At 41.7% G+C, this 22,424-nt stretch overlaps 1 protein-coding gene across 3 annotated transcripts in view; it reads left to right on the top strand.

Moving 5' to 3' along the window:
* LOC149796297 (lim and transglutaminase domain protein ltd-1-like) overlaps positions 1 to 22,424 on the top strand; it is a 67,419-nt gene that overhangs the window by 39,806 nt on the left and 5,189 nt on the right. For 2 of the 3 annotated variants that reach the window (XM_089960940.1, XM_089960942.1), the window contains 3 exons: positions 142 to 1,607; positions 2,487 to 2,645; positions 4,496 to 4,556. In XM_089960940.1, the coding sequence (XP_089817066.1) occupies positions 142 to 1,607; positions 2,487 to 2,645; positions 4,496 to 4,556 (1,686 nt within the window). The remainder of the gene's footprint in view (positions 1 to 141; positions 1,608 to 2,486; positions 2,646 to 4,495; positions 4,557 to 22,424) is intronic. The other variant, XM_089960941.1, reaches the window with a different exon arrangement.

Genomic DNA, 22,424 nt, shown 5'->3' on the forward strand with positions numbered 1-22,424 from the left:
CGATCAATTATTTTGAACAGTTTCATAAGCTTTAAGCAACCATTTCCCTGTACACTAAGCCGGATTAGATATTAAGACATATGATATACACGCTACTGTTGATCGTTACCAGTTATTCGTCTATGTTCTCTTCTTCTTCAGACCCAGAACAGTTCATCTACTCGCATTTTCCCGTGGACGAAAAGTGGCAGCTGCTGGCACGAACAGTTTCCATAGAGGAAGCTAAACAGCTGGCTTTACTCAAGAGGAACTTTTTCAGTCTCGGTCTTGACATCGTTTCTCACGCGCGCTACCTGGTGGAATGTGACTCAGGCGAGGTCCAGCTCTCTTTCACTAAGTTAAACAACTCCAGGATCAACTTCAAGTATGAACTCTATATTGCTACGGAGACTAGCGCTGACATCGTCGATACGCTTAATTCCAGTTTGGATCGTTATGTGTTTTTGGAAAATCCATCAAAGGAAGAAATCTTGAACGTGAAGATCAGATTTCCAAGTGTTGGGAAATTTAAGCTGAAAATCCTGGCGAAAGAAGCGGATGAACATTCTTATTATTACACATGTACGTATATCATAGACTGTCTGAAGGCCATGGAAAACTGCCAGCCGCTGCCCCCAAACGAACGAGGGGAGTGGGGCCCAGGGCTTGACACAGAGGCATTGGGATTGAACCCCGTCACTCATGGCAGGGGCGAGGTAGAGGCAGAAGATGGGAAGGCTGAGGTCCGCTTCCAGATGAACCAGCCAGTGGAGTTTGAACACAAACTGATACGTGGGGAAAACGAAGAATTGCCCAACCGTGTCTTACACCGCATAGAGGATAAGGAGGCCGTCTTTAACGTTAGAGTTCCACAGGAGGGAGAATATGCTCTCAATCTTTACGCAAGGGAAAAAGGAAGTACCAAGGACTTTCCTAACGTCTGCAATTATCTCTTGAAATGCGAGGAGGAGCCTGATGATAAGACACCTTTCCCGGCAGTTAGCAGTCTGGGACCAACAGGGGCTTTTCGGGAGATGGGCCTGGAGAATATTTCCGACATGCCTGCGTTAATGCTTGCGCCTGCTACAGGGGAGATAACTCTACAATTCCGAGTATCCAAGCCGGCAATATTTATCCCGGAACTATTGCTTCAACAAGACGATAAGCAATTTGATTTCTCTGAATACATGATGTGGGATATTCTGAACGAGGTCGCTACCTTTTATGCAAATATCCCTCGTCAGGGTTTGTATAGTTTGGCCATTCGAGCTAAATCTTCACTTGAACAAGACACATATGTACCGATTTTCAATGCTGTTATTGACGCAATTGTCCCCAAGAAGCAATGCTTTCCTTTTCCACAACAGTCCGTTGATTGGCCGTCCAAATGTCACGTGAACGAGCCCTTGTCCGGGATTCTTCCTGCTAGAGAACTCACTTCATTCTCCATTGAGTACCCGGACGCGTTTGAGGTGGTTGTTACCAGTGGCAACGGCTCAAAGACTCTGTCCCGTGCACCTAATGATACCTGGAACGGCGAGATACTGACCGGAAATGAAGACTCGGTGGTGACGGTTGCCGTTCGCTATCACCAGTCTGATGACCTGAGATACATTCTTACGTACAAGGTTGGTAAACCCAGTCTTAAGTCGCGTAGTTTATATTGATTGAACGCATCTATCTAAAATACATATTACTGAATTTATAACTCAAGTGCAACATAAATAATTACTCAGTTTACTTGATGGTAAGCGGACAATCAATCTCTCTTCATACTCGCCGGCCATCAAGAAAGCATGAAACTTCCTCCGTACGAAGAGATACCGTTTCCCATGCTTATGGTATCATTAAATGTAGTTAGTGATATTCATTTTGATACAATATACTTTGTTTAGTTTCCTTTGGTATAACTGAGACAGCCGCAAGAATTCTGATTTGGTTCATGAAACACACGTGTTTCTTTTCCAGTCGTAGCATGGGTTGATCGGCAGGGAGCGTCAGGCACAAGTAGGTATACACGTTGTGGGGAATTATGAGATGAAACTATCATAGTTTGTCATGCTGCGCGAAATAACCAATTTTCTACTGGATTTAAAAAAAAAAAAACAAAAAAAAAAACATGTTTATTTTAGTTATAAAATAAAAACGGTCTTCGTGGTCCAATAGCAATAGATTCTTCTGCAAATTTCGCAAAAACGTATAACAATATAATGACGTTTGATTATTATCATGGGATCTACTGCAAGAAGCATTTGTTTAAGAAAGAGTTTTCATTGTAATCAGTTGAAAACATTTATCTTACGATAAGTATATTTCTTAAATTGTAGAATGCCCTAATCTACTCTGTCACATCTGTAGTATATCAGGGATTATTTTTATGTCCGAATATCTATCCATGAACTTTATACATTTTTCTAGAATACCGACACTGTACCTATTTTTTGTCAGTCAATAGCTTTTATTTCGCAGTTATTTTGTGACACGATTTCCTCTGAACCGTTCTGCAGGTGTCTGGCAAAGATTACATCATAGAGGAGCGTCGGCGTCAATTAGAGCGATACCGTGATGCGGTGCAGAGAGCAGAGCGCATGAAAGAGAGCGGGAAACTTCCGTTCATGTTTGATTGGTCACGTCTGGAGAGTGTTGATAGTGGGACCGAAATGGAGGTGGGTTGTGCCTTTCGACTTTTTATATTGGATCCAATGAATCACGATAAAATAAAGAGCTACCCAGAAAGAATAATTGACGGTGTTTCGTTAACCTTACGCACAATGAATCGTCGATTAAACGATATAATTAGAAATTGATTTAAAAAAAAAATATGATACATTAGTCTCTAGGGAGATGAAAACCTTAAAAATAAACTTTCACATTTTCCTTGTGTTTTGTGCCGCTTACATCTGTTGGAAAAATTAAAGTATAGGAAGTATGGAGTAATTTGCGTATTGAGTTTTGTAGATAAATCGTGATGGTGAATATTGATTTACGTATGTTATTGATGGATCCTACTGGTGAACATTGATTTACGTATGTTCTTGATGGATCCAGTTGGTGAACATTGATTTACGTATGTTCTTGATGAAACCTAGTGGTGAACATTGATTTACGTATGTTCTTGATGGATCCAGTTGGTGAACATTGATTTACGTATGTTATTGATGAATCCTAGTGGTGAACATTGATTTACGTATGTTCTTGATGGATCCAGTTGGTGAACATTGATTTACGTATGTTCTTGATGAATCCTAGTGGTGAATATTGATTTACGTATGTTCTTGATGAATCCTGGTGGTGAACATTGATTTACGTATGTTATTGATGAATCCTAGTGGTGAACATTGATTTACGTATGTTATTGATGGATCCTAGTGGTGAACATTGATTTACGTATGTTCTTGATGAATCCTAGTGGTGAACATTGATTTACGTATGTTCTTGATGAATCCTGGTGGTGAACATTAATTTACGTATGTTCTTGATGGATCCTGGTGGTGAACATTGATTTACGTATGTTATTGATGAATCCTAGTGGTGAACATTGATTTACGTATGTTCTTGATGAATCCTAGTGGTGAACATTGATTTACGTATGTTATTGATAAATCCTAGTGGTGAACATTGATTTACGTATGTTATTGATGAATCCTAGTGGTGAACATTGATTTACGTATGTTCTTGATGAATCCTAGTGGTGAACATTGATTTACGTATGTTCTTGATGAATCCTGGTGGTGAACATTGATTTACGTATGTTCTTGATGGATCCTGGTGGTGAACATTGATTTACGTATGTTATTGATGAATCCTAGTGGTGAACATTGATTTACATATGTTCTTGATGAATCCTAGTGGTGAACCTTGATTTACGTATGTTCTTGATGGATCTTAGTGGTGAACATTGATTTACGTATGTTCTTGATGGATCCTGGTGGTGAACATTGATTTACGTATGTTCTTGATGAATCCTAGTGGTGAACATTGATTTACGTATGTTATTGATGGATCTTTATAGATGAAGTAAAAGAACGAAAACTCTAGATTTAAATAGATCTAATTCAGAATTTTTATGAGTCAAATTTCCAAAGATGACGCTGTAAAATGTTTAATTATATATTGATGATCACTGTCAAATCCAATTTGGATATCAATGGGATCTTTGTAAACTAAAGAAATCGTGAATTCCAATATACAAAGTGTTAAAATGGTTTTTGATATTTTCGTTTTATCTTTCGTGTTTAATATTTATTTAGCACGCGTATTTTACAATATTTTATTTCTTATTTCTTAGTTTACAGTGGAATACATTTGCAGTAAAGACTTTGGCCTGTGTTATTGGTATAACAACTTTATCGAGCTTAAAAGCGTAACTAAAAAGGGCTAGCAATTTAAACATTAACGAAACATTCAAAAATCACCAGGCAGAATTTAATTTTGAATCGGTTGTCTCTTGCCCTGATTAATATGTAGTATATATACATCTCGTGAATAGTTAGTAAACATTATTTGTTGTACACAGGCATTCGCCTCAGAGATCTTCAGCAGGGCATGGCATGGTCTGCCCACTAACAAATTCACAGGTAACATTTTCTGTTGTTGTCATTGGTATTGTGCAACATAATCAGGGGTATGGTGAATATTAGCATGGATGTTAAATAACAATGCCATTGATTTTACCAGAGGAAACTCACCCAGAACTATGGAATTTGTAACAGCTGGGCGTATGAGCTGTAAAATTGCGAGTGGTATGAGCTATGCACAAAATTGAATAGATAGTGAACTCAACTATGACTATAAAAATAGCCAGTAGATTCTGCATGTTAAGACATTTGAACAAACCCTAAGCATCATCCATAAATTGAAGTAATCCAAAGATATAAACGAAAGTGGTTGTTTCTCTTGTAACCTAAGATTGTTGTGTCAGTCGCATCTCGATCAATCTTCATTCTCTGTGCATTGGTTGACTCGACATTTTTCGTCAAGATGGATCGGTTCTATGCAATACCCTGTCCATTAATTTTGCATAAGATATAGAGTTATGAAAAAACATTTCGTCATTGTAGGGTTCAAAACCGTTTTGTTGTAGGCTCAGAGGTACATTTTCCCGTCCTTTACGGAATGTACTGTCTGGTTTGCAGTAATAAAATACTGTTTTCAAGTGTTATGCACACTACGACGCAATTGCAAATCTCCACGGGATTGTTTGATGGTACATACACCTTTTTTGACAATTCAGCCTCTTTTATTTGGTTTTCTGCGGTTATTTCTTTTGATTTTACTTGTTAGTTTTGGTTTGCTTACTGTGTTGATTTATCTTATATAGAGTGAGTGGAAATTCGTCCCTTTTGCTATGACATCTTTCTTAATGTAAATGCACATCTATTCACTTCATGGAATTAAAATTAAATCCTTTTTGAACTTAATTTAGCAATTTTAATTCTGTTATATAAACTTGATATCCACATCATCAATACATATGCGATTTCAATTAGATCTGACGAGTAGGGTCTTGATATCCACATCATCAATACATACGCGATTTCAGTTAGATTTTGCTGCAAAACGTTAGCCACACCAGAGTGTCACAGGATTTTTTTGTAATGCTTATTCCCATTGACGCTAAAGTGTCCCCATTAACTACTCACACCAGGTGGACCGCACTGCAATATCGCTGATATTTTTATGAGCAGCATATGAATAAGATTGAATTTGAGGTGAAAATCGATGGTGTGCTGAATTAAATATTCTAAGCTTCGATATGGGAGCATGTTTGGTATATATAAAGACAAATTGTCATGTGTACATACCGGCTATATTTCATTTTGTGATAGAAAACACCCACTCACCTCGAACAACATATCACTCTTAACACCCTCACTCCAAAAAATCAATGAAATGAAATTAAATGTAAACAAAACAAAACTGACAAAACAAAAACAAAATTAGGAAACAAACAATAGAACAACATCAAAAACAGCAAAAGTTCCACATTTTCAGAAGAGGACACGTTTTTTACAACTCGATGAAATATAGTATGTCAGATAGGTGGGCTTTGTTTAGGCTATAGCAGTTAACCTTACTGTAAAGTTGAGAGCTGCCGAAATAATTAATTATAGAATTTCGTAAAATCGAATTTAAATCATAAATAAAAGGTCCACTTATTCTAGATACGCCGTTTCTTTCGGAACTTGCATGGTAAATGATGTCGATACAGATTTTGAACCTCATCAAATTAGTATTATGATATTTGTACGCGGTAGCTTTGAGTTACTGTTTACAGTCAAGACAGCATGAATATGCCCGCACTTTTTAGAGCACATTTGACTGTCCTGTCTGAAAAATATACGAACTGGACATAACTGTTTCGTAACTATTTCATTTCTATTGGAGATTAGTCCTTGGTGTGGTGATTAATCGTATTGCAATATGAGTTCATGGTCTTTTATTGTTGATATCTGTTTTAACAATGACATGCGTTAAATAGTGATGCAAGTTTAAACATAATATGTTAGTACTTGATACCATAGTTTGGATTTTAAACTTTATGCTTTAACAAATTCAACTTTGGTGTCTTTGAATATTAGTTTTGACAAAGCTGTTTTTTTCTTTCTTTCTTTCTTTTCTAAATAATTGAGGAATGACACTTCATGCGTCCATAAAAGTTTCAGCGTTGTTTATCTTGTTCGCCTGATTACAAGTTTCAGCATTGTTTAACTTATTGGCCTGATTACAAGTTTCAGCGTTGTTTAACTTGTTGGCCTGATTACAAGTTTCAGCGTTGTTTAACTTGTTGGCCTGATTACAAGTTTCAGCGTTGTTTAACTTGTTGGCCTGATTACAAGTTTCAGCGTTGTTTATCTTGTTGGCCTGATTACATGTTTCATCATTCATGTACATAACTTATTGCATGTTTTCAAGTTTTATTATCTCTCCATACATTAAATTTTTATTTTATTTTGGAACTTCTAAAATAATTAAACGGACATGCAACGTGTCAGTCATCTTCAGTTTAAAATAAGTTTTAAAGTTATATATATATATATATATATATATATATATATATATATATATATATATATATATATATATATATATATATATATATATATATATATATATATAATGCTGTAAAGATTGGCACCTATGGGAGTAGTGAAAGGGGTGAGATTAGCGTCAATGGGAATTAGCATTACAAACACCCCGTGGGCGAGATTAGCGTCAATGGAAATTTAACATTAACCACCCTGGGCGAGATTAGCGTCAATGGAAATTTAACATGGGCAAAAAACCCTGGGTAAGATTAGCGTCAATGGAATTTAACATTGGAGAAAGGAAAAAAAAAGGAAATATTGAGATTAGCGTCAAAGGCATTCGAACAATGGAAAAAAAAATATCGATTCTAGGGACAAAGGCAATTGAACATGGGGAATAGAGTTTGGGTCTGTCTAGGGACAAGGGGAATTGAACATGGGAATAAAGTGTGGGTTTGTCTAGGGACAAAGGGGAATTGAACATGTTAGAAAAAAGAAACACTACTTTAGGGACAAGGGGAATTGAACATGGAATTTTTTTTTTTTTAAAAAAAATTTTTTATAAAGGGGTAGGCAATTGAAAAGTCATTCTCTTTTCGAGAAATATGGCTGGCCCTGAAAAGGGCCTTTGGTTTCTTCTTCTTCTTCTGCTTCTAATTTCTTCTTTTTCTCCACCAACTTCTTATTTTTTCACCTACACTCTTTTTCTTCTTTTTTTCTCCTCCTCTTCTTTCTTCTCTTCCTCCTCCTCTTCTTTCTTCCTCTTCTCATTTTCTTCTTCTTTTTCAATTTTTTCATTCCATTTTCGTATTCTTATCCTTTCCTCTTCATCCTCCTTCTCCTCCTTTATTTCCTTCATCACACCACTTATCATGTCCTTTGCTTTTCTTAAGTTGTTAATCTCCATTTTTACTCTATGCGGACTATAAGAATAGTGGTCTTCATTGAGTCGTACTAGCATTTGTTCTATCATGCCCAAATTGTCAAGGACGTCTTGCAATGTTTGAAATTTATCGAGGTGGTTCGAAGCCATCTTCTCTGTAGAATGGTTTGAACGACGAATACTGTGGGTTCTTATACGAAAAGCGTGGACGTGAAGGAAAACATCCCCCTAAAACATAAAATTGATATTACCTAGATCATGACCTAACATCGTGCGGACGTGAAAGAAAACATCCCCTACTTTTCTCATTTCATATAATATACTATCCACATAAGTGAAGCAACAATAAACAAACCCCAAATCTACTATTTACACACGCAAATCATTAAAACAAAATCCATAATCTACTATCCACACAATCGTACGTGAGCGGTTACAAAACCCAAACTATACTCTCCACATACGCTAAGAAACAATAAACAAAATCCATAATCTACTATCCACACAATCGTACGTGAGCGGTTACAAAACCCAAACTATACTCTCCACATACGCTAAGAAACAATAAACAAAATCCATAATCTACTATCCACACAATCGTACGTGAGCGGTTACAAAACCCAAACTATACTCTCCACATACGCTAAGAAACAATAAACAAAATCCATAATCTACTATCCACACAATCGTACGTGAGCGGTTACAAAACCCGAACTATACTCTCCACATACGCTAAGAAACAATAAACAAAATCCATAATCTACTATCCACACAATCGTACGCGAGCAGTTACAAAACCCAAACTATACTCTTCACATACGCTAAGAAACAATAAAGAAACCCATAATCTACCATTCACACAAACTTACGTGAGCAGTTACAAACACAAACACACAAACACATACCCTCGCACTATGAAAAAAGAGTTAGTGTTTATATTCACACTACTCTACCTACACACACACACACACATACACACACACACACACACACACACACACACACATATTGGCAAATTGATGGTTATTTCTTTTCTAGAGTATTGGGTAGCCCTGAAAAGGGCTGTTTTTTTGGAACTTCATGGACACCTGGTTAATGGTGGCCCCTTCCAGGCCTGGCGCCACATACACATCTTGTTCCCCAGTTGCATTTTTCTCTTTTGGGGGAGAGAGCAGAGGCAGGATATGTGGCTTCAGAATCCCAATTTTCGGTTTCTGGGATTCTGAAATTTCTTCTTTTCTCCTTTTCCTCCTCCTCTTCTTTGTATCTTCTCTCCTCTTCTTCTTCTTTGTATCTTCTCTCCTCTTCTTTGTATCTTCTTTCCTCCTCTTCTTTGTATCTTCTCTCCTCCTCTTCTTTATTTCTTCTTTCCTCCTCCTCTCTCATCCTACCTTCTTCCACAATGGCCTCCGCGGCCAGTTCGTTCAACAGGCGCCTGGCATATTCCAGATGAACATGAAGTTCCAACAGTTTCGCCAGTCTCGTGTTCATTCTGGTGTTGATCAATCAACAAGGGTAGCTGGACTGCCGAACGAGTTTCAATTTATACTAAAACTGCGGACGTGAAGGAAAACATCCCCCTAAAAACATAAAATTGATCTTACCTAGATCATGACCAAAAAACAACGCGCGGACCTAAAAGAAACACTCACTTTTTTATACTACCCATTCCTATTCTAAAAATCTTTTTCATTAATCACTCCAATATACTATTCACATACGCAAAGCAATTCAATCAAACCCCCCAAATCTACTCTCCCCACACCTCAAACAGCCAAAAAAAACATGATCTTAATCTACTATCCACACCAACGTACGTGAGATGTTACAAACACAAACACACAAACACATACCCTCACACTATAAAAAAGAGTTAGTGTTTATATTCACACTACTCTACCTATACACATTGGCAAATTGATTGTTATTTCTTTTCTAGAGTATTGGGGTAGCCCTGAAAAGGGCTGTTTTTTTTTTTTTTTTTTGCTATGGCAATCTTTTAGTTTCTACGAATGCGATGTCCTCTGAGGATATACTTTCTGGCGATAGGTCTGCTTCTTCGGAAAGAGAAGAAGAACTCTTTGGTGTCGATACGACAATCGACAAAGCCTCTCTCAGGTTCAGGTTCCTGCTCCTGTTGCTGCTGCTGTTGTTGTTGTTGCTGCTGTCTCTGAAGTCTGTACTTCTCTGTCCATTCTTCTTTCTCCCTGTTCACTTCTTCTCTGAAGAGTTCTTCTATCAAGTCTTCAGTGACTTTTAGCATTCTCACATTCTCTATCTCTTCTGGCTTCGGTATCAGACTGTGTCTGACCCTATGCAAATTCACGTAGGCTTCGTTTAGCTTAGCTAGTTTGGAGCACATCTTCGTAGGAGGATGAGTCGACAATGGATGGTTAGACTGGAAACAACCCGGTTCTTAAAGTCAAAGCGCGGACGTGAAGGAAAACATCCCTCCACGATTTTCGAGCCGCAATGTTCAATGAGTGTCATGAGAGGGATAGTAAGAAGTCAAAGAGCATGAATCAAACATTCTTATAGCCAAACAAATTACAAAGGCATTTTTTTCAAAACACATCATTTTTTATTCAAAAATCATTTAACACTAACCAACAACTCTAACATTTTTTAACAATAATCCAACAATATAACATCAAACATTTTTTTCGATTTACACTCTACTTTAAACAGGGTTGGCAAAGTTGTGAATGAAATTGTGATTTCCACTGTTGCAAGTCATTGAGTCATGGATGGACACTACGTTTCCTAGCTTAAGACAACAAAATAAGCATACTAGTCAAAAAATCAACGATTTACTTTCTCATCGTTTCTAGAAAAATCACGATCAAAATAAGTCACTAAATGTTCTTTTGCTGATAATAAGTGATCAATTTCGATCTCGACTTTCTCTTTGAATTTGTCAAAGAGGGTTTTGATGTAATGGATGTCTCGAGTCGTTAATGGAGGACAGAAATGTTCACGCAAGTCTTTATACCACCAACGTAACACGTCTTTTTTAAACAGACTCCAAGCTTCGTCCAGATATTCGTTGAATTTTTCTTCTTGACTGATGTTTTGACACCCATAGTAATCATGCTTCATCCATGTCGTAATTGTGTCTGCCAGGTATGTAGCACAGTAGGAGACCAATTGCTGTTCTTGTTCTGGCCATCTCGACTAGATCACGATGTCCTTTTCGTCTTTGTGTTGGGATTCTCCTTCCACGGTCTTCTCACATTCCATCTTCAAAGCTTCTCCACTAGGTAAAGAGGGATAACAGTCTTCCATGGCTTCTAGTAATCTAGAATGACTTCTCTCAAACTGTTGATTTCTATGGCATTATCGAATTCTGCATACAGGATGACGTTCAACGTTACATCATCATCACCGATTCTGTTTCCGAACTGAATTTCCACACGAATCTGGCCGGATTTTATAGGGTGGAAATGTCCCTCGTCGCTGCCTTGGTCTGGAGTGAAATCAAAAGCCCACAAAGCATAGCCTCCGTCATAATCGTCGTACGTAATGCCGTGACTGGTGTTGGTTCCTAACTGTCCCGTGGCTTCGTACAAGGACAAGTACGATCTCAAGTAATTCTTCTTCTCAAAGTCAGGTTCGAAAGGTCGGGTACACAAGGTCTTGCCATCGCGACTGACTTCAATCTTGGACACGTTGAAGTGACGAAAGTTGAAAGGATTTTTAGTGATAGCTCCGTTGAAGGCTTCATTCGAGACCATACCAAGGATCAAACGTTTGGGTAGCTGTCCTTGGAACAGATGATCTTCGATCATGGATCGCTGTCCCTTAGGAATGGTGAAAGTTTTCACTTCTACGCGTCGGATCGGATACTTGGCGGTCGTTCTGCTCAACGTCTGACTGATGTCGTTACCTACTTTAGGTAACACTTCCACACGACGTACGTAGTCTGGCTTCTTGGATTTTGGTTTTGTACTCGCCAGCATCAGCCAATAAATGGAAAGCGGTACTGCTCCGATTCAGTCTCAGGCGGACATCCACCCCGTTTAGCAAATATTTTTCTTGCAACCACATGTCCAAATGCAAACGATCCATCAGTTCTAAACTTTGGTTGGGTCCTATGATTCTCTTTCTTCGTTCTACAAATCCCTCATTGGTGGTTGTTTTTGATTTGGGGTCAGCTTCAAGACCTGTTTTATCAAATTCGCCCGCTTTGTCAGGTTCCCATAGCACGCAGACATTGAGATGAGTGTTCTTGGCGTCTATTCCGTACGTCAAGAGATTTTCCAGGTAGGCACGGTAAGGGTAAGTATCCATGCTGCTGCTAACCAGTTTGTTGTTCAAGTACAAGTCCACTGAGCTGAACAAGGAATGCATGAAATTGTTGACGGGAGCTACTGGCTCAGTGTCTATAGCATTTCCATCCTTATCTAGAACTTTGACTTTCAGGTACAAGTAACTGCTATTCAGATCGATGTAATCTTCGGGCTGTCCCTTGATTTCAAACTCGATGGGAGCGGAATCGGTCAATGAGGAGACGGGATGAAATTCCACCCATTGGGATTCTTGCATGGTCATCATGGTGGGGGGCATGGCAAACAGATCCAGTTTCGTCTTGGAACAGGCGCAAGACTCTCGGTGCATCATTTTTTTTGTTGCAGTGTCTCAATAATCGAAAACGTCTAAGTCTCGAACGGTTCTTCTTTTCTTGGCCTTTCTAGCTTGAAGTCTGGTGAAAGGGTGTTTTCTTCGTCGTCTCTTTCTGCCTTGTCCTTGCTGAATGCTTGACTCGGTAGCGTGCAGGGCATTTATAGGTGTGTCTTGTCGGCCCAAAAGGTCTTTACCCGTTTGCAGCAAGACATTTTTGCCTGCCCTCATGAAGGCTTCTTTAGGGTTTTGTTTGTCGATGATGACATTTTGGAGAAATTCTTTGCCTTATGTCAGTGCCGCATCTTTCAAGGCGTGCAATCCGCGTGTCACCATCGGTTTCAATACCGGGGCCACCGAACGAAAGGCCGATTTTAACATATCTCCTAAACCGTGTCCTCGCTGTCGAGCAACCCCTCGATACACTGGATAAATGACTTACGAGTCGTGAGAGAACCGTTTTCGAAAATGGAGTTTCACCGTGACTTTTCCTTTGGTGAATGGAATATTTTGTCCCAAATCTCCTTTTATAGCAATGTTGACCGTGTCCAAATACGACTTGCTGACAGGCAAATAATGAGGATGCACAAATTCCCGGTGGACGTGATAGGTGTTTCCACCTTCCTGGTCACTGGTCATGGTACTATCCACTTTGAAAGGAATCACACGCAGTAACGGTACAGAGGTGTGTCCCACCACGTTATACTCCACCACATCGGAGTACACGAACATCAAATTCAGTCCTTGGTTCAGTTCTACAGGGAATGGAAAAAACTTGTAAAATTCCGTATTGCTGTTGATCTTCGGTTTAAAATTTGGAGCCATTTTTGTGTCTGCACCTAAAATATCAAACAAGTCACGATTAAAACTGATGGACAACGTTTGGGTATCCTGAAATTTCATCAGTAAGCGACGAGCCACTTTATGGTACTCCAGGGTGACACTTTTTTTGACTCTGTTCAGGGCTTTGCCAAAGGCGAACTCGAACCTGGAAGTAATGGTGTCCACCAAATGTTGGCCACTAAAATAAAACCCTGCCGGAATTTTCAAGGTGTAGATATTGAAGGGTGAATTGTTGGATGGTCTTGTGTCCCCTGAAAACCCGATGTCATTCATGGCTTCTTGTAATTGTTGGTTCACGATTTCGACCTCAAAAGTGTTTTGCTTTTCGGTGATGTTTTGGATTTGTGTAGGGTGAATCATTTCTACTAAAGCCACTTCCCAATGGGCTTCGTGATCTAACTGGATGGCTTGAGGTAATTTAGCCGTGTAACAGCACAACGTGTTGTGGGGAAACACCTCCATGGAACTGTCACTGGGTAAGGTTAAGTAAAATTGGTTTTCGTGACTCATAATTCCAGAGTTCTGTGGCTGTCCGAGGGGTTAGTGGATGTCAGAGGCGTGTCTCCGCCCAAAATGGGGTTCTGGTTGTGGTTGTTGTTGGAGTGGTGACTGGCACTGGCACTGGATATAAGGTTCCCGTGGTTCCCGTTCGAGGAGAATTTCAGGGAGGGATTGGGAAGCAGGTAACCGATGCAACTGCTCAATAAAATGGTCCACAATTGTTTGTCTCCTTGTTGCAAACTCAAATTGGCAATGGCTGCCCCGATGACACAATACACCACGAAGATTTGGCAGAAAAAGACGATTTGCGTTTTAGGCACACGTTCTCCACACCACACCCACAAGGGTTGTTTTTGTAAATCTTGCACAGAAGAACTAGGTGAAGGAGGAGTGGTCGACGTAGCTGCGTCTGTGTGAAAGGGCATGATGGTCACTTCTTTTTATAGTCGACGACTTGCGAAGCGTCGATCCAAGAATCAAAACTGGGCGGATATCCTTTCCAACGTACTTTGACTTCTTTGACACATCGTTTGCCCACTTTACGGGTTCTGCGTTCAAGAATGATTTCGATGTCGTACACGCCGTCTTCTTTTTTGGTCACACGTTGTAACTCGGGCAAATAAAACGTTCCTTTGAGCACTTCTCCGTTCATGTCTTCCAATTTATAGACGGCAGGATGACGGCCATGCACTCGTCCAGTGACGCGAAACAATTCGGTCGTCCAGTTAGGTAAGTAACCTTTGTCGAAAGTGCGTTTGGTTTTGCCAATGCGCACCCAATCTCCTACGGCCAACTCTCCACTTTTCTTGGGTACAGCCCTCGTCGGGGACGTACCGAACAGACGCTCAAACACCAACACTTCGTTGTCGGGAGTCACGTCTTGCGGGGCACGTCCGATGCTTCGATGGTAAGATTGGTTGTACGCTTGCACCAGGTGTGGTAAGATGTCGATGTACTTCAGAGTGTGGTGATGCGTAAAATATTTCCACATGAGTTCTTTCAAAGTGCGTTGAAAACGTTCCACGATGCTGGCTTTGGTTTCGGGATTCTCGGTGGTAAAAAAATGAATGTCACGTTTCTTTAATTCTTTTTGGAAAGCTTGGTTCAGAAATTCGGTGCCTTTGTCCGTTTGCCATCGAAGAGGGTGACGACCGCTTTGTTTCAACACCCGTTGCAGGGCTCGCACTAACTCGCTGCTCGATTTGGAAGTCAAGGGCACGACCCAAGCAAATTTGGAAAAGACGTCGATGACACAAAACAAATATTTGTAGCCACGATTGTAGCTGGCCAAATGAGAGACATCGGCTAAATCGGCTTGCCATTGATGATCGATGCCTTCCACTCGGGTGCGACTTCTGGCAAACTTGCGTCGAATGGGGTTGTGTAAAGTGTAGGTAGCTTGTTCTTGTAACCATCGTTGCACTTGAGGTAAACGGAGACTTTTCAGTCGCGTTTTGGCAGCACGATACAATTTTTGAACTCCTGCGTAACCTGCAGGATGGGAGGGATCGTAGTAAATGCTGGCTAAGACTTTTTCCATTTTTTGTCTTGGTTGGTGTGTTAATAAGGCACCCACTCTTGGAAGATGCTACTCTTTTTCTCTTGGGGTACTTTCTTGGATTGCAATGCTTTGCGTGTGCGACCAGCAATAGGTGTTGAAGAGGAGGATATCTGAGCGGGGGATATCGGTTCTTGTTTCACTTCTGTCTTCACTTCTGTCTTCACTTTCTTTTTCTCTTGTGATGAAGAAGGGGTGGCCATCATCTTTTTAATCCATCCAATTCTGGAGGTAGGTGGTGTTGTTAACTTGCGTACTTTTTCTGGTGGAGTTTGAAACCCTTCTTCTTCTTCTTCTCCTTTTTCGTCTTGGTCACTGGTAGTGGTGGTACTGGTACTGGTACTGGTGATGGTGCTGGACTTTTCATCAAGGTCTTAAAATCTTTCAGAGTGGGTAGAGCTGTTTCGTCTAAAGCTTTCTGGTTAAAGAGTTGCAGTCGTTGCAAGAGTTGACCGTACTTTTGCGATTTTTCTGTTTCGGACAAATCTTGGCGATCCATTAAGGACTGCAATTCGTGTTGTAACTGGGACATCTCGCTCAAATGGGGATTGGGAGGTAAATGCGGGGTGCGTTGTTCTTGCCACCGATGGTATTCTATTTTGTAAGGCACTGAAGCTAGTTTTCGTCCTTCCATAGGGTTGTCAGGGGTCAATTCTGAGATCTTGGGACTTCCGAGGGCCTTTTTATCTTGCTCCCACCAGTCCTCCCAACATGGTTCCCAAGACTCCTTTCAGTATGGGGCCTAACAAGAGAGGCAAAATGCCTCCACGTTGGACCAACATCTTCTTCTTTTGACGAATGGGAATTTTCTTTCGAACCATTTGGCGAAGAACGTGACGATGTTTGCTTAAGCATTGTTTCTAGTGTTTGGACAAAGGGATCGTGCCTTTCAAAACGTTCAAACAACATTCGCACACGGTATCGATGACCTCTTTGGAGACCGATTGAATGAGTTTTTCTCGTAGAGGTGAAGAAGCTTTGGACAGGACAGATAACATGTCCCCATGTTTGACTAAACGTGGTGGTAGTCCTTTTCTTTTCTTTCCTTGGGGTTTTCTGGAGGGTGACATCTTTGAGTCTTCAGGAGCACCAAAAAAGCACTGATACCCCCGACTTGGTCACAGGTCTTTTTTATACTGGAACGCGTCTCCACTGATTGTCTTTACGGCGTATCAGTTTGAGGACAGGCATGACACGTCGTGGAGGGGTACGCAACGGACTAAATCGAGCCAGTTCTTGCTTGGACAAATCCAGTAAACTTTGTAACATACCCGATCTTTCATGGACTTTGATTTTGGGAGAAGGTACTTTGTGATCAGCAGCCACTGCCACTAAATTGGAGGGTCTTGCCACTGGGGAAGTTCTTTTTGGGGTCATCAACGGAGAAGTTCTTGGTGTGATCAACGTCTCCAAGTACCCTTCAGTTCTTGGTGTCATCAACGGAGAAGTGGATGAACGTGAGGCTGCCGGAGATGCGGTCACCGCCGTGGCAGGTCGTGGCTTGCGGGTGTAAGGTTGCGCCCTGGCCGAAGTGCCTCTCTTGCGACTAGTTTTCTTCTGTGGACTTTTCTTTTTCTGGGGGCTTCTTTTCTTTTCACGGGGTGCTGTCTGGTAAGAGGAGGGTCCCGGCACTGGAGAAGTTCTTCTTGGGGACCTGGTCTTTTTCTTTTTCTTCTTGGGGCTTCGTTGGACTTTTTTCTTGGGGATAACTTTGGGGGCATTAGGATCCCATCTTAAGAGAGAGCTAATGATGACCCCTCCTAGAGTACCACTCCCTCCAGTTTTCAAAATGATTTGTTTTTTGGTTTGAGTTCGATGCGGGGATCGGCCAGTTGGACCAAAGCGACTTTGTTTCGATCGAAAAAGCGTTTGGTTTGATGAGGAATCTGAATGATTCCTTGGAGTTTTTGACGTGCCGTCACCGTGAACCATCGTAAGACTTCTTTGAGACTAGCTTCTAAGACACGAGCTTGTATTTGTGGATTTTTTTCTCGACTGATGCCATCCAAGGCACGAATCAATTTGACGGGAAGATGCGACTGAAGGGACGTCATGTTCGCACTGTGAGTAAGACAGACGAAAAAGAGTCTGAGGTTTTTATAGATATTTTTATGTGGAGTGAAATGAAGTCGAGGACGGAGACGTGTACAGGACAGGCCCTCCGTCTTGGCACCAGTGGTGAAACAAGTGGGTACGAAATCGCAAATCCTCGGGGGTCGTAGGTTTCAAATCGACGAGTAAATAGGCGTGTGGAGTTTGAGTGGCTCGTCGTACGCCTGAGTCAGCCAAGGCGTTCCTAACTGTTTGGCTAAGACTTGCACTTGCTATTTATCTCGAGGGCTTTTAAACAAGACCACGTAATGCGCATTGAGACTGATGGTGCGATGGGCTTTACTTTGTTGAAACAAATTTTGGGTGATGTAAACGACACTGGCATTACGGTGATGCCCTTTGCGCGTAAACCACAGTTTAATTTCTTCTTCGTCTTCTCCTAACATGTCGTCGAAAATGACCAAATGGGTTTGACGGGAGTCAGAGACGATGCCGTCGTCTTCTTTAGCAATGCCTTCCACAAACACGATGGAATCGCCTTGACTTTGTCGCAAGAGACTGTACGCCGATTGCCACTCTTTGTAACACCACACGATCCGCTGAGGTGGTCGATCGATCAAATGATGTTTATGTTCGATCAAACGTTTGACAAATTCGGTTTTGCCTGAACCGCTAGGTCCAGCAATGAGCATGTTAAAGGGATGGCGGAGATACAAAGCCTCCCAACTGGCACGATCTAAGTGTTCGTCGATGACTTTGACAGTGGAGGAAGAGGGAGCAGAGACAGCAGAGGTAGCCATAGTGTGAAAAATGTCACTTGTGACACGAAAACAAACAAGACAAAAGTTTATATACTTTTTTTAGAACACGTTTATTGAATGTTTCAAACATGAATACGAAAGACAAAAATACATAAAAGTCAAAGGCTTAAGTATAAGGATAAAAGGCACATGATAACCATCAACGTGGAATAAACACAAGTGTCTGTACAACATGTTTTGGGTAATGTTCTAACCAGTTCTATAGTACGGGGTAAGGTCACACAAGTGTCCTCCCGAAAGGGTCTTTCAGGCCTGTCCACGACAGTCCCGTCCTGGGTGACGGGTTCTTCTGGCACCGTCACTAACACAGGTTGAAAAGTCGCAAGGCTCACAATCGCATTCCACTTCAGAAGCCCCACACTTGAATTGTGCCTGTCTAAACTTGTTTTGTGTCTCTCTGAAAGTATTCATCTTGTTCTCTCGGTCTTGGTAGTCACAATGAACTATCGATCTTGCCTAGGGTTCCTTTTTATATACAGACCAATACCGACGTGTCCATACGGTAAGGTGAAATGATTGGGAAGTCGCACTCGCTTCTGGTACACGATTTGATAGACTTTTTCCAAGGGTCGACTGACGATGTGGTGAGTGGGTAAACGTACAATTTTGTTCGGTTGATAGGTGGTCACTTTAAAGTTTCCATCCTCTCCCGATTGCAAGGCTTCTTTCAATACCCCAAAGTTCACCACACGACTGGTACGATAATTCAGAGTCAATCCTTTCACTTTACACGTCGTGTGCAATTCTCCTTGTGGGTCCCGGTATTCGTAGCCGTAATTTTTAGGACCACCACTGACGAAACTTAGAATCTTGTCGTCGGGATGCTCGTCTGTCCAGGCTCCTAAACGGTCTCCTTCGATGTCAGGGTGCTGTTGACTCGGGTGATGGATGTAAATGCAACTGTCCGTGTCAAAGTACAGGACACGTTCTTCTAACAGTTCTAAAGCTTCGTACAATTTTAAGCGAGCATGAGCTGTCACGTAAGCCGCAATGATGACATTTCCAAAAGGGTCGTCTTGTACAAAGTCCAGATCTTCTTCGTAATTGACCAAGATCAAATCCTCGCGAACGACGTCCACGTGTTTCATGTATTTGGTTTTGTCGTGAATCATCTGAAAGTAGCGGGAAGGTTCTGTCAAATATTCCGTCTTGGGTAAACACGGTCGTTGTGCCATTTTACCCCACAAGCAATTTAACATCACTTTGGCAAACGACCGCCTGCCTTCGTTTTTCTCGATGTGGTCTAAAGAGATGCCTTCTTGTTCATAGTATTTCTCTTTGAAAATCTTTTCGTCTTCCGAAGTGTGACACCAGGAAGGATAGCCGCTGGCTTCTTGCTTCAGTTTCAAAAAGGCATCCGCGTAGTCGGCGAAAATGCCTTTCTGACTGGGGTCACCCTTGTGGTATTGTTGTGTCTTGGGAAAGTGACAAATTTCGTACACTTCTAACAGTTGGTATCCCATGTCCAGAGCTTTGAACAATTCTACGCTGACCCAGGTTCCCGTCAAGGCCCGTTCTTCGTGGGTGTGCTGACAAGGTTGGTCTTGGTTGCACGTTTCGGCACAAGTACGGCACAAGGGAAACATCAGTTTGCCTTGACAATGGTGAGGTAAGACGGGATGGTATAGGTTCGTGGGAGGCAAAACTTTACACTTGATCAAGCCTTCGTATTGTCGAATGTTTTTCAGGTCGATGTGTTCCGTGAACAATTGTGGGTGCCCTGCAGGAAAGGGACAATATTTGCACACGTAAGGATACAACGAACACACGTCCAAGTATTTGATTTCTTCTCCTTTCTCTTCGTCGGCTTGGTACAGCAAACAGGTGGCATTGGTCCTTCCTCCGTACAAACTATCCCTCGGGTTTAGGGGGTCCATCAGCTTGTAACTTTCCACGGCACGTTTAAACTCGGGATCGGTTTTCATACGGTGATCGTACTCGTGTTCCCACATTTCCACCACGTGGTATCCTTGCTGTTCTAACTTTAGGCGTCGCTGACAAGTGTCCTGGTACAAGTCTTCCATGGTTCGTTGTAAAAACTGATTTTTAGTGCTACGATCAGGGTAATAGACGGGACATCCGTGAAATAAGCAACCGTTAAACTCGTACACGATCTTGGGGTTTTCTAAGTCCCAGCCATCGACCGAATACATTCCGATGGTCTTTTCGCCTCCTCCGTTGCGGGCATGCTGAATCCATTTGTCTTCCTTGTCGCACAAGTAATGTAACCAACGTAGGGCTTTGACCGAGTATTGACGTTTGACATAGTGGGTCGTTTGAAGACTGATGACAGCCACGGTGTTTTCAGGCATGAATTGTTGTCGATACACTAAGGATCACGCTTTGGCAATGGTGCAAGCTTCTTTCAAAGGATCGACCCCTCCGTGTTCCATGAACAGTTCTCGAAATTTTCCACAACAACGCCGTAAAATGTCCACGTCGGAACGACAATACTTTAGCATTTCTTCCTGAAAGTCGAAAGGGTCGGAGGCGTGAGTCTGGTACCAAGCGTAGAAAGCTTCTCATTGTTCGGTACGCATGTTGTCGGGGTCGTAATAGTGAGCCTCAGGCAAATGGGGTAGAACGGCGTGTTGATTGGCTTCCGTATTGAAAAAGTGTGGAAAGTACCCTTTAGCCATTTCTGTCATTCCAAACGTTTTAGGCATTCGACTCAAAGGCATGGCCAAATAGCTCGTCGAATCTTTAAACTGCACTTGTCCCACTTGCATGAAAATGATTTTGGCTCCGTTCAAAGTGACTTTAGGACGTTCGGTGCCTTGTTCCGTATAGTATCTCAGAAAAAACTGTCCAACGTTTCCGGAGGAATTGTGAGCCATCACTGTGGCATGACGATGACAATCTCCGTAAAGTTCGATGTCCTCTTGGCTCCACGTCTTGTCGATGGGATCTAAGACCCATTGGGCAAAATCGGCTAACGTGTTCGGTCCTCGAAAGATTTTTTCAAGCCCTCCGGGAATCTTGCTGCAGTGAGGGCAATGACTGAAGATAGGTTCTTGAATGCACTTCTCTCACGCTCGATGAGCCGCGCAAAAATTAGGAATGTGAATGCCAGTCTCTTGCATGCATTCGAAATCGAAAAAGATGAAATTGCCTTTCTTCTTGTGACCGTCCTCTTTCTCTGGTGGGGGTTGGTATTTTTGCATGTAGCATTCGTGTTTCAAGTCCACGATGTGGTGACAAATGTGACATTTTTTCTTTCCTGAACATACGTGTGCCTTGGCATTATTGGTACGTAGGCCTTGTCGACACGTAGGGCACAGTCTCAGCAGTTGACAAGCACATTTCTGCTGTGAACCTTGCGTCTTCAGATGCTGTTGGTAACAGGCAGGGCTGACAAACGTGCGCAGACAAGCAGGACAATGTACTCTTTCTTGTCCTTCGCTCAGACAGGGTGGAGAGGCCAAACATCCTGGGCATTTCCATCCGCAATGTTTGTGTTGCTCTCGATTGTTATAGCCATAGTCACATTTCTCACAGTAATAACTGTATCCCAGGAATCCAGTGATAGTGGTAATGGTATCGAAATGGTCATCGTGATAATAGACATGAATGTATTTTCCGTCCTTAAAGTCTTTCCCTCGAAACAACAGAGGCCCACGCACTTCTTGAGGGTGCACTTTCAAGGTGTAGCGTGGAGCTAGGACATCTTGCAATTTTTGCATTTCAGGAATGCCACAGGGTGTGTCTTTGGACAGGCCAGCTTGTTTCAACAGGAGTTCTGCTTCGTTTCGTTGTTTGGCTCGGTCCGATTGTTGAATAGTTTTCCAGGTTCTTTTCTATTCTGCCGTGTCGTTCTTGTTGGCATAGGTTCGTCCCACCACGATGGCTCGGGCTAAGCACATCTGGTCTTGAGGGTTGTTAATTTGGACGAGACTCTTTTTGGTGCTGCGAAGGTCGTTCACCAATAACACCTTATTGCGTTGTCCGGTCCCTTGAGGAAGAGAGACGTGGGCCATTTTCAGTGTGGCTTTACCATCAGTGATGTCAAACTGGTCATTAGATTGTTGTACGTGTTGAATCTTGTCCATGACTTTGGAAGGGGTTAGTTCTGCGGGTCTGCTAAACTCGATCCAAACAGGGGATTTCAAGCTGTCGTGATCTATGGATAGTGTCAAGCG

Source organism: Sinohyriopsis cumingii, chromosome 6, assembly GCF_028554795.1.
Source record: "Sinohyriopsis cumingii isolate HCF-2022 chromosome 6, ASM2855479v2, whole genome shotgun sequence".
In the NCBI taxonomy this organism is placed as follows: Eukaryota; Metazoa; Mollusca; class Bivalvia; order Unionida; family Unionidae; genus Sinohyriopsis; species Sinohyriopsis cumingii.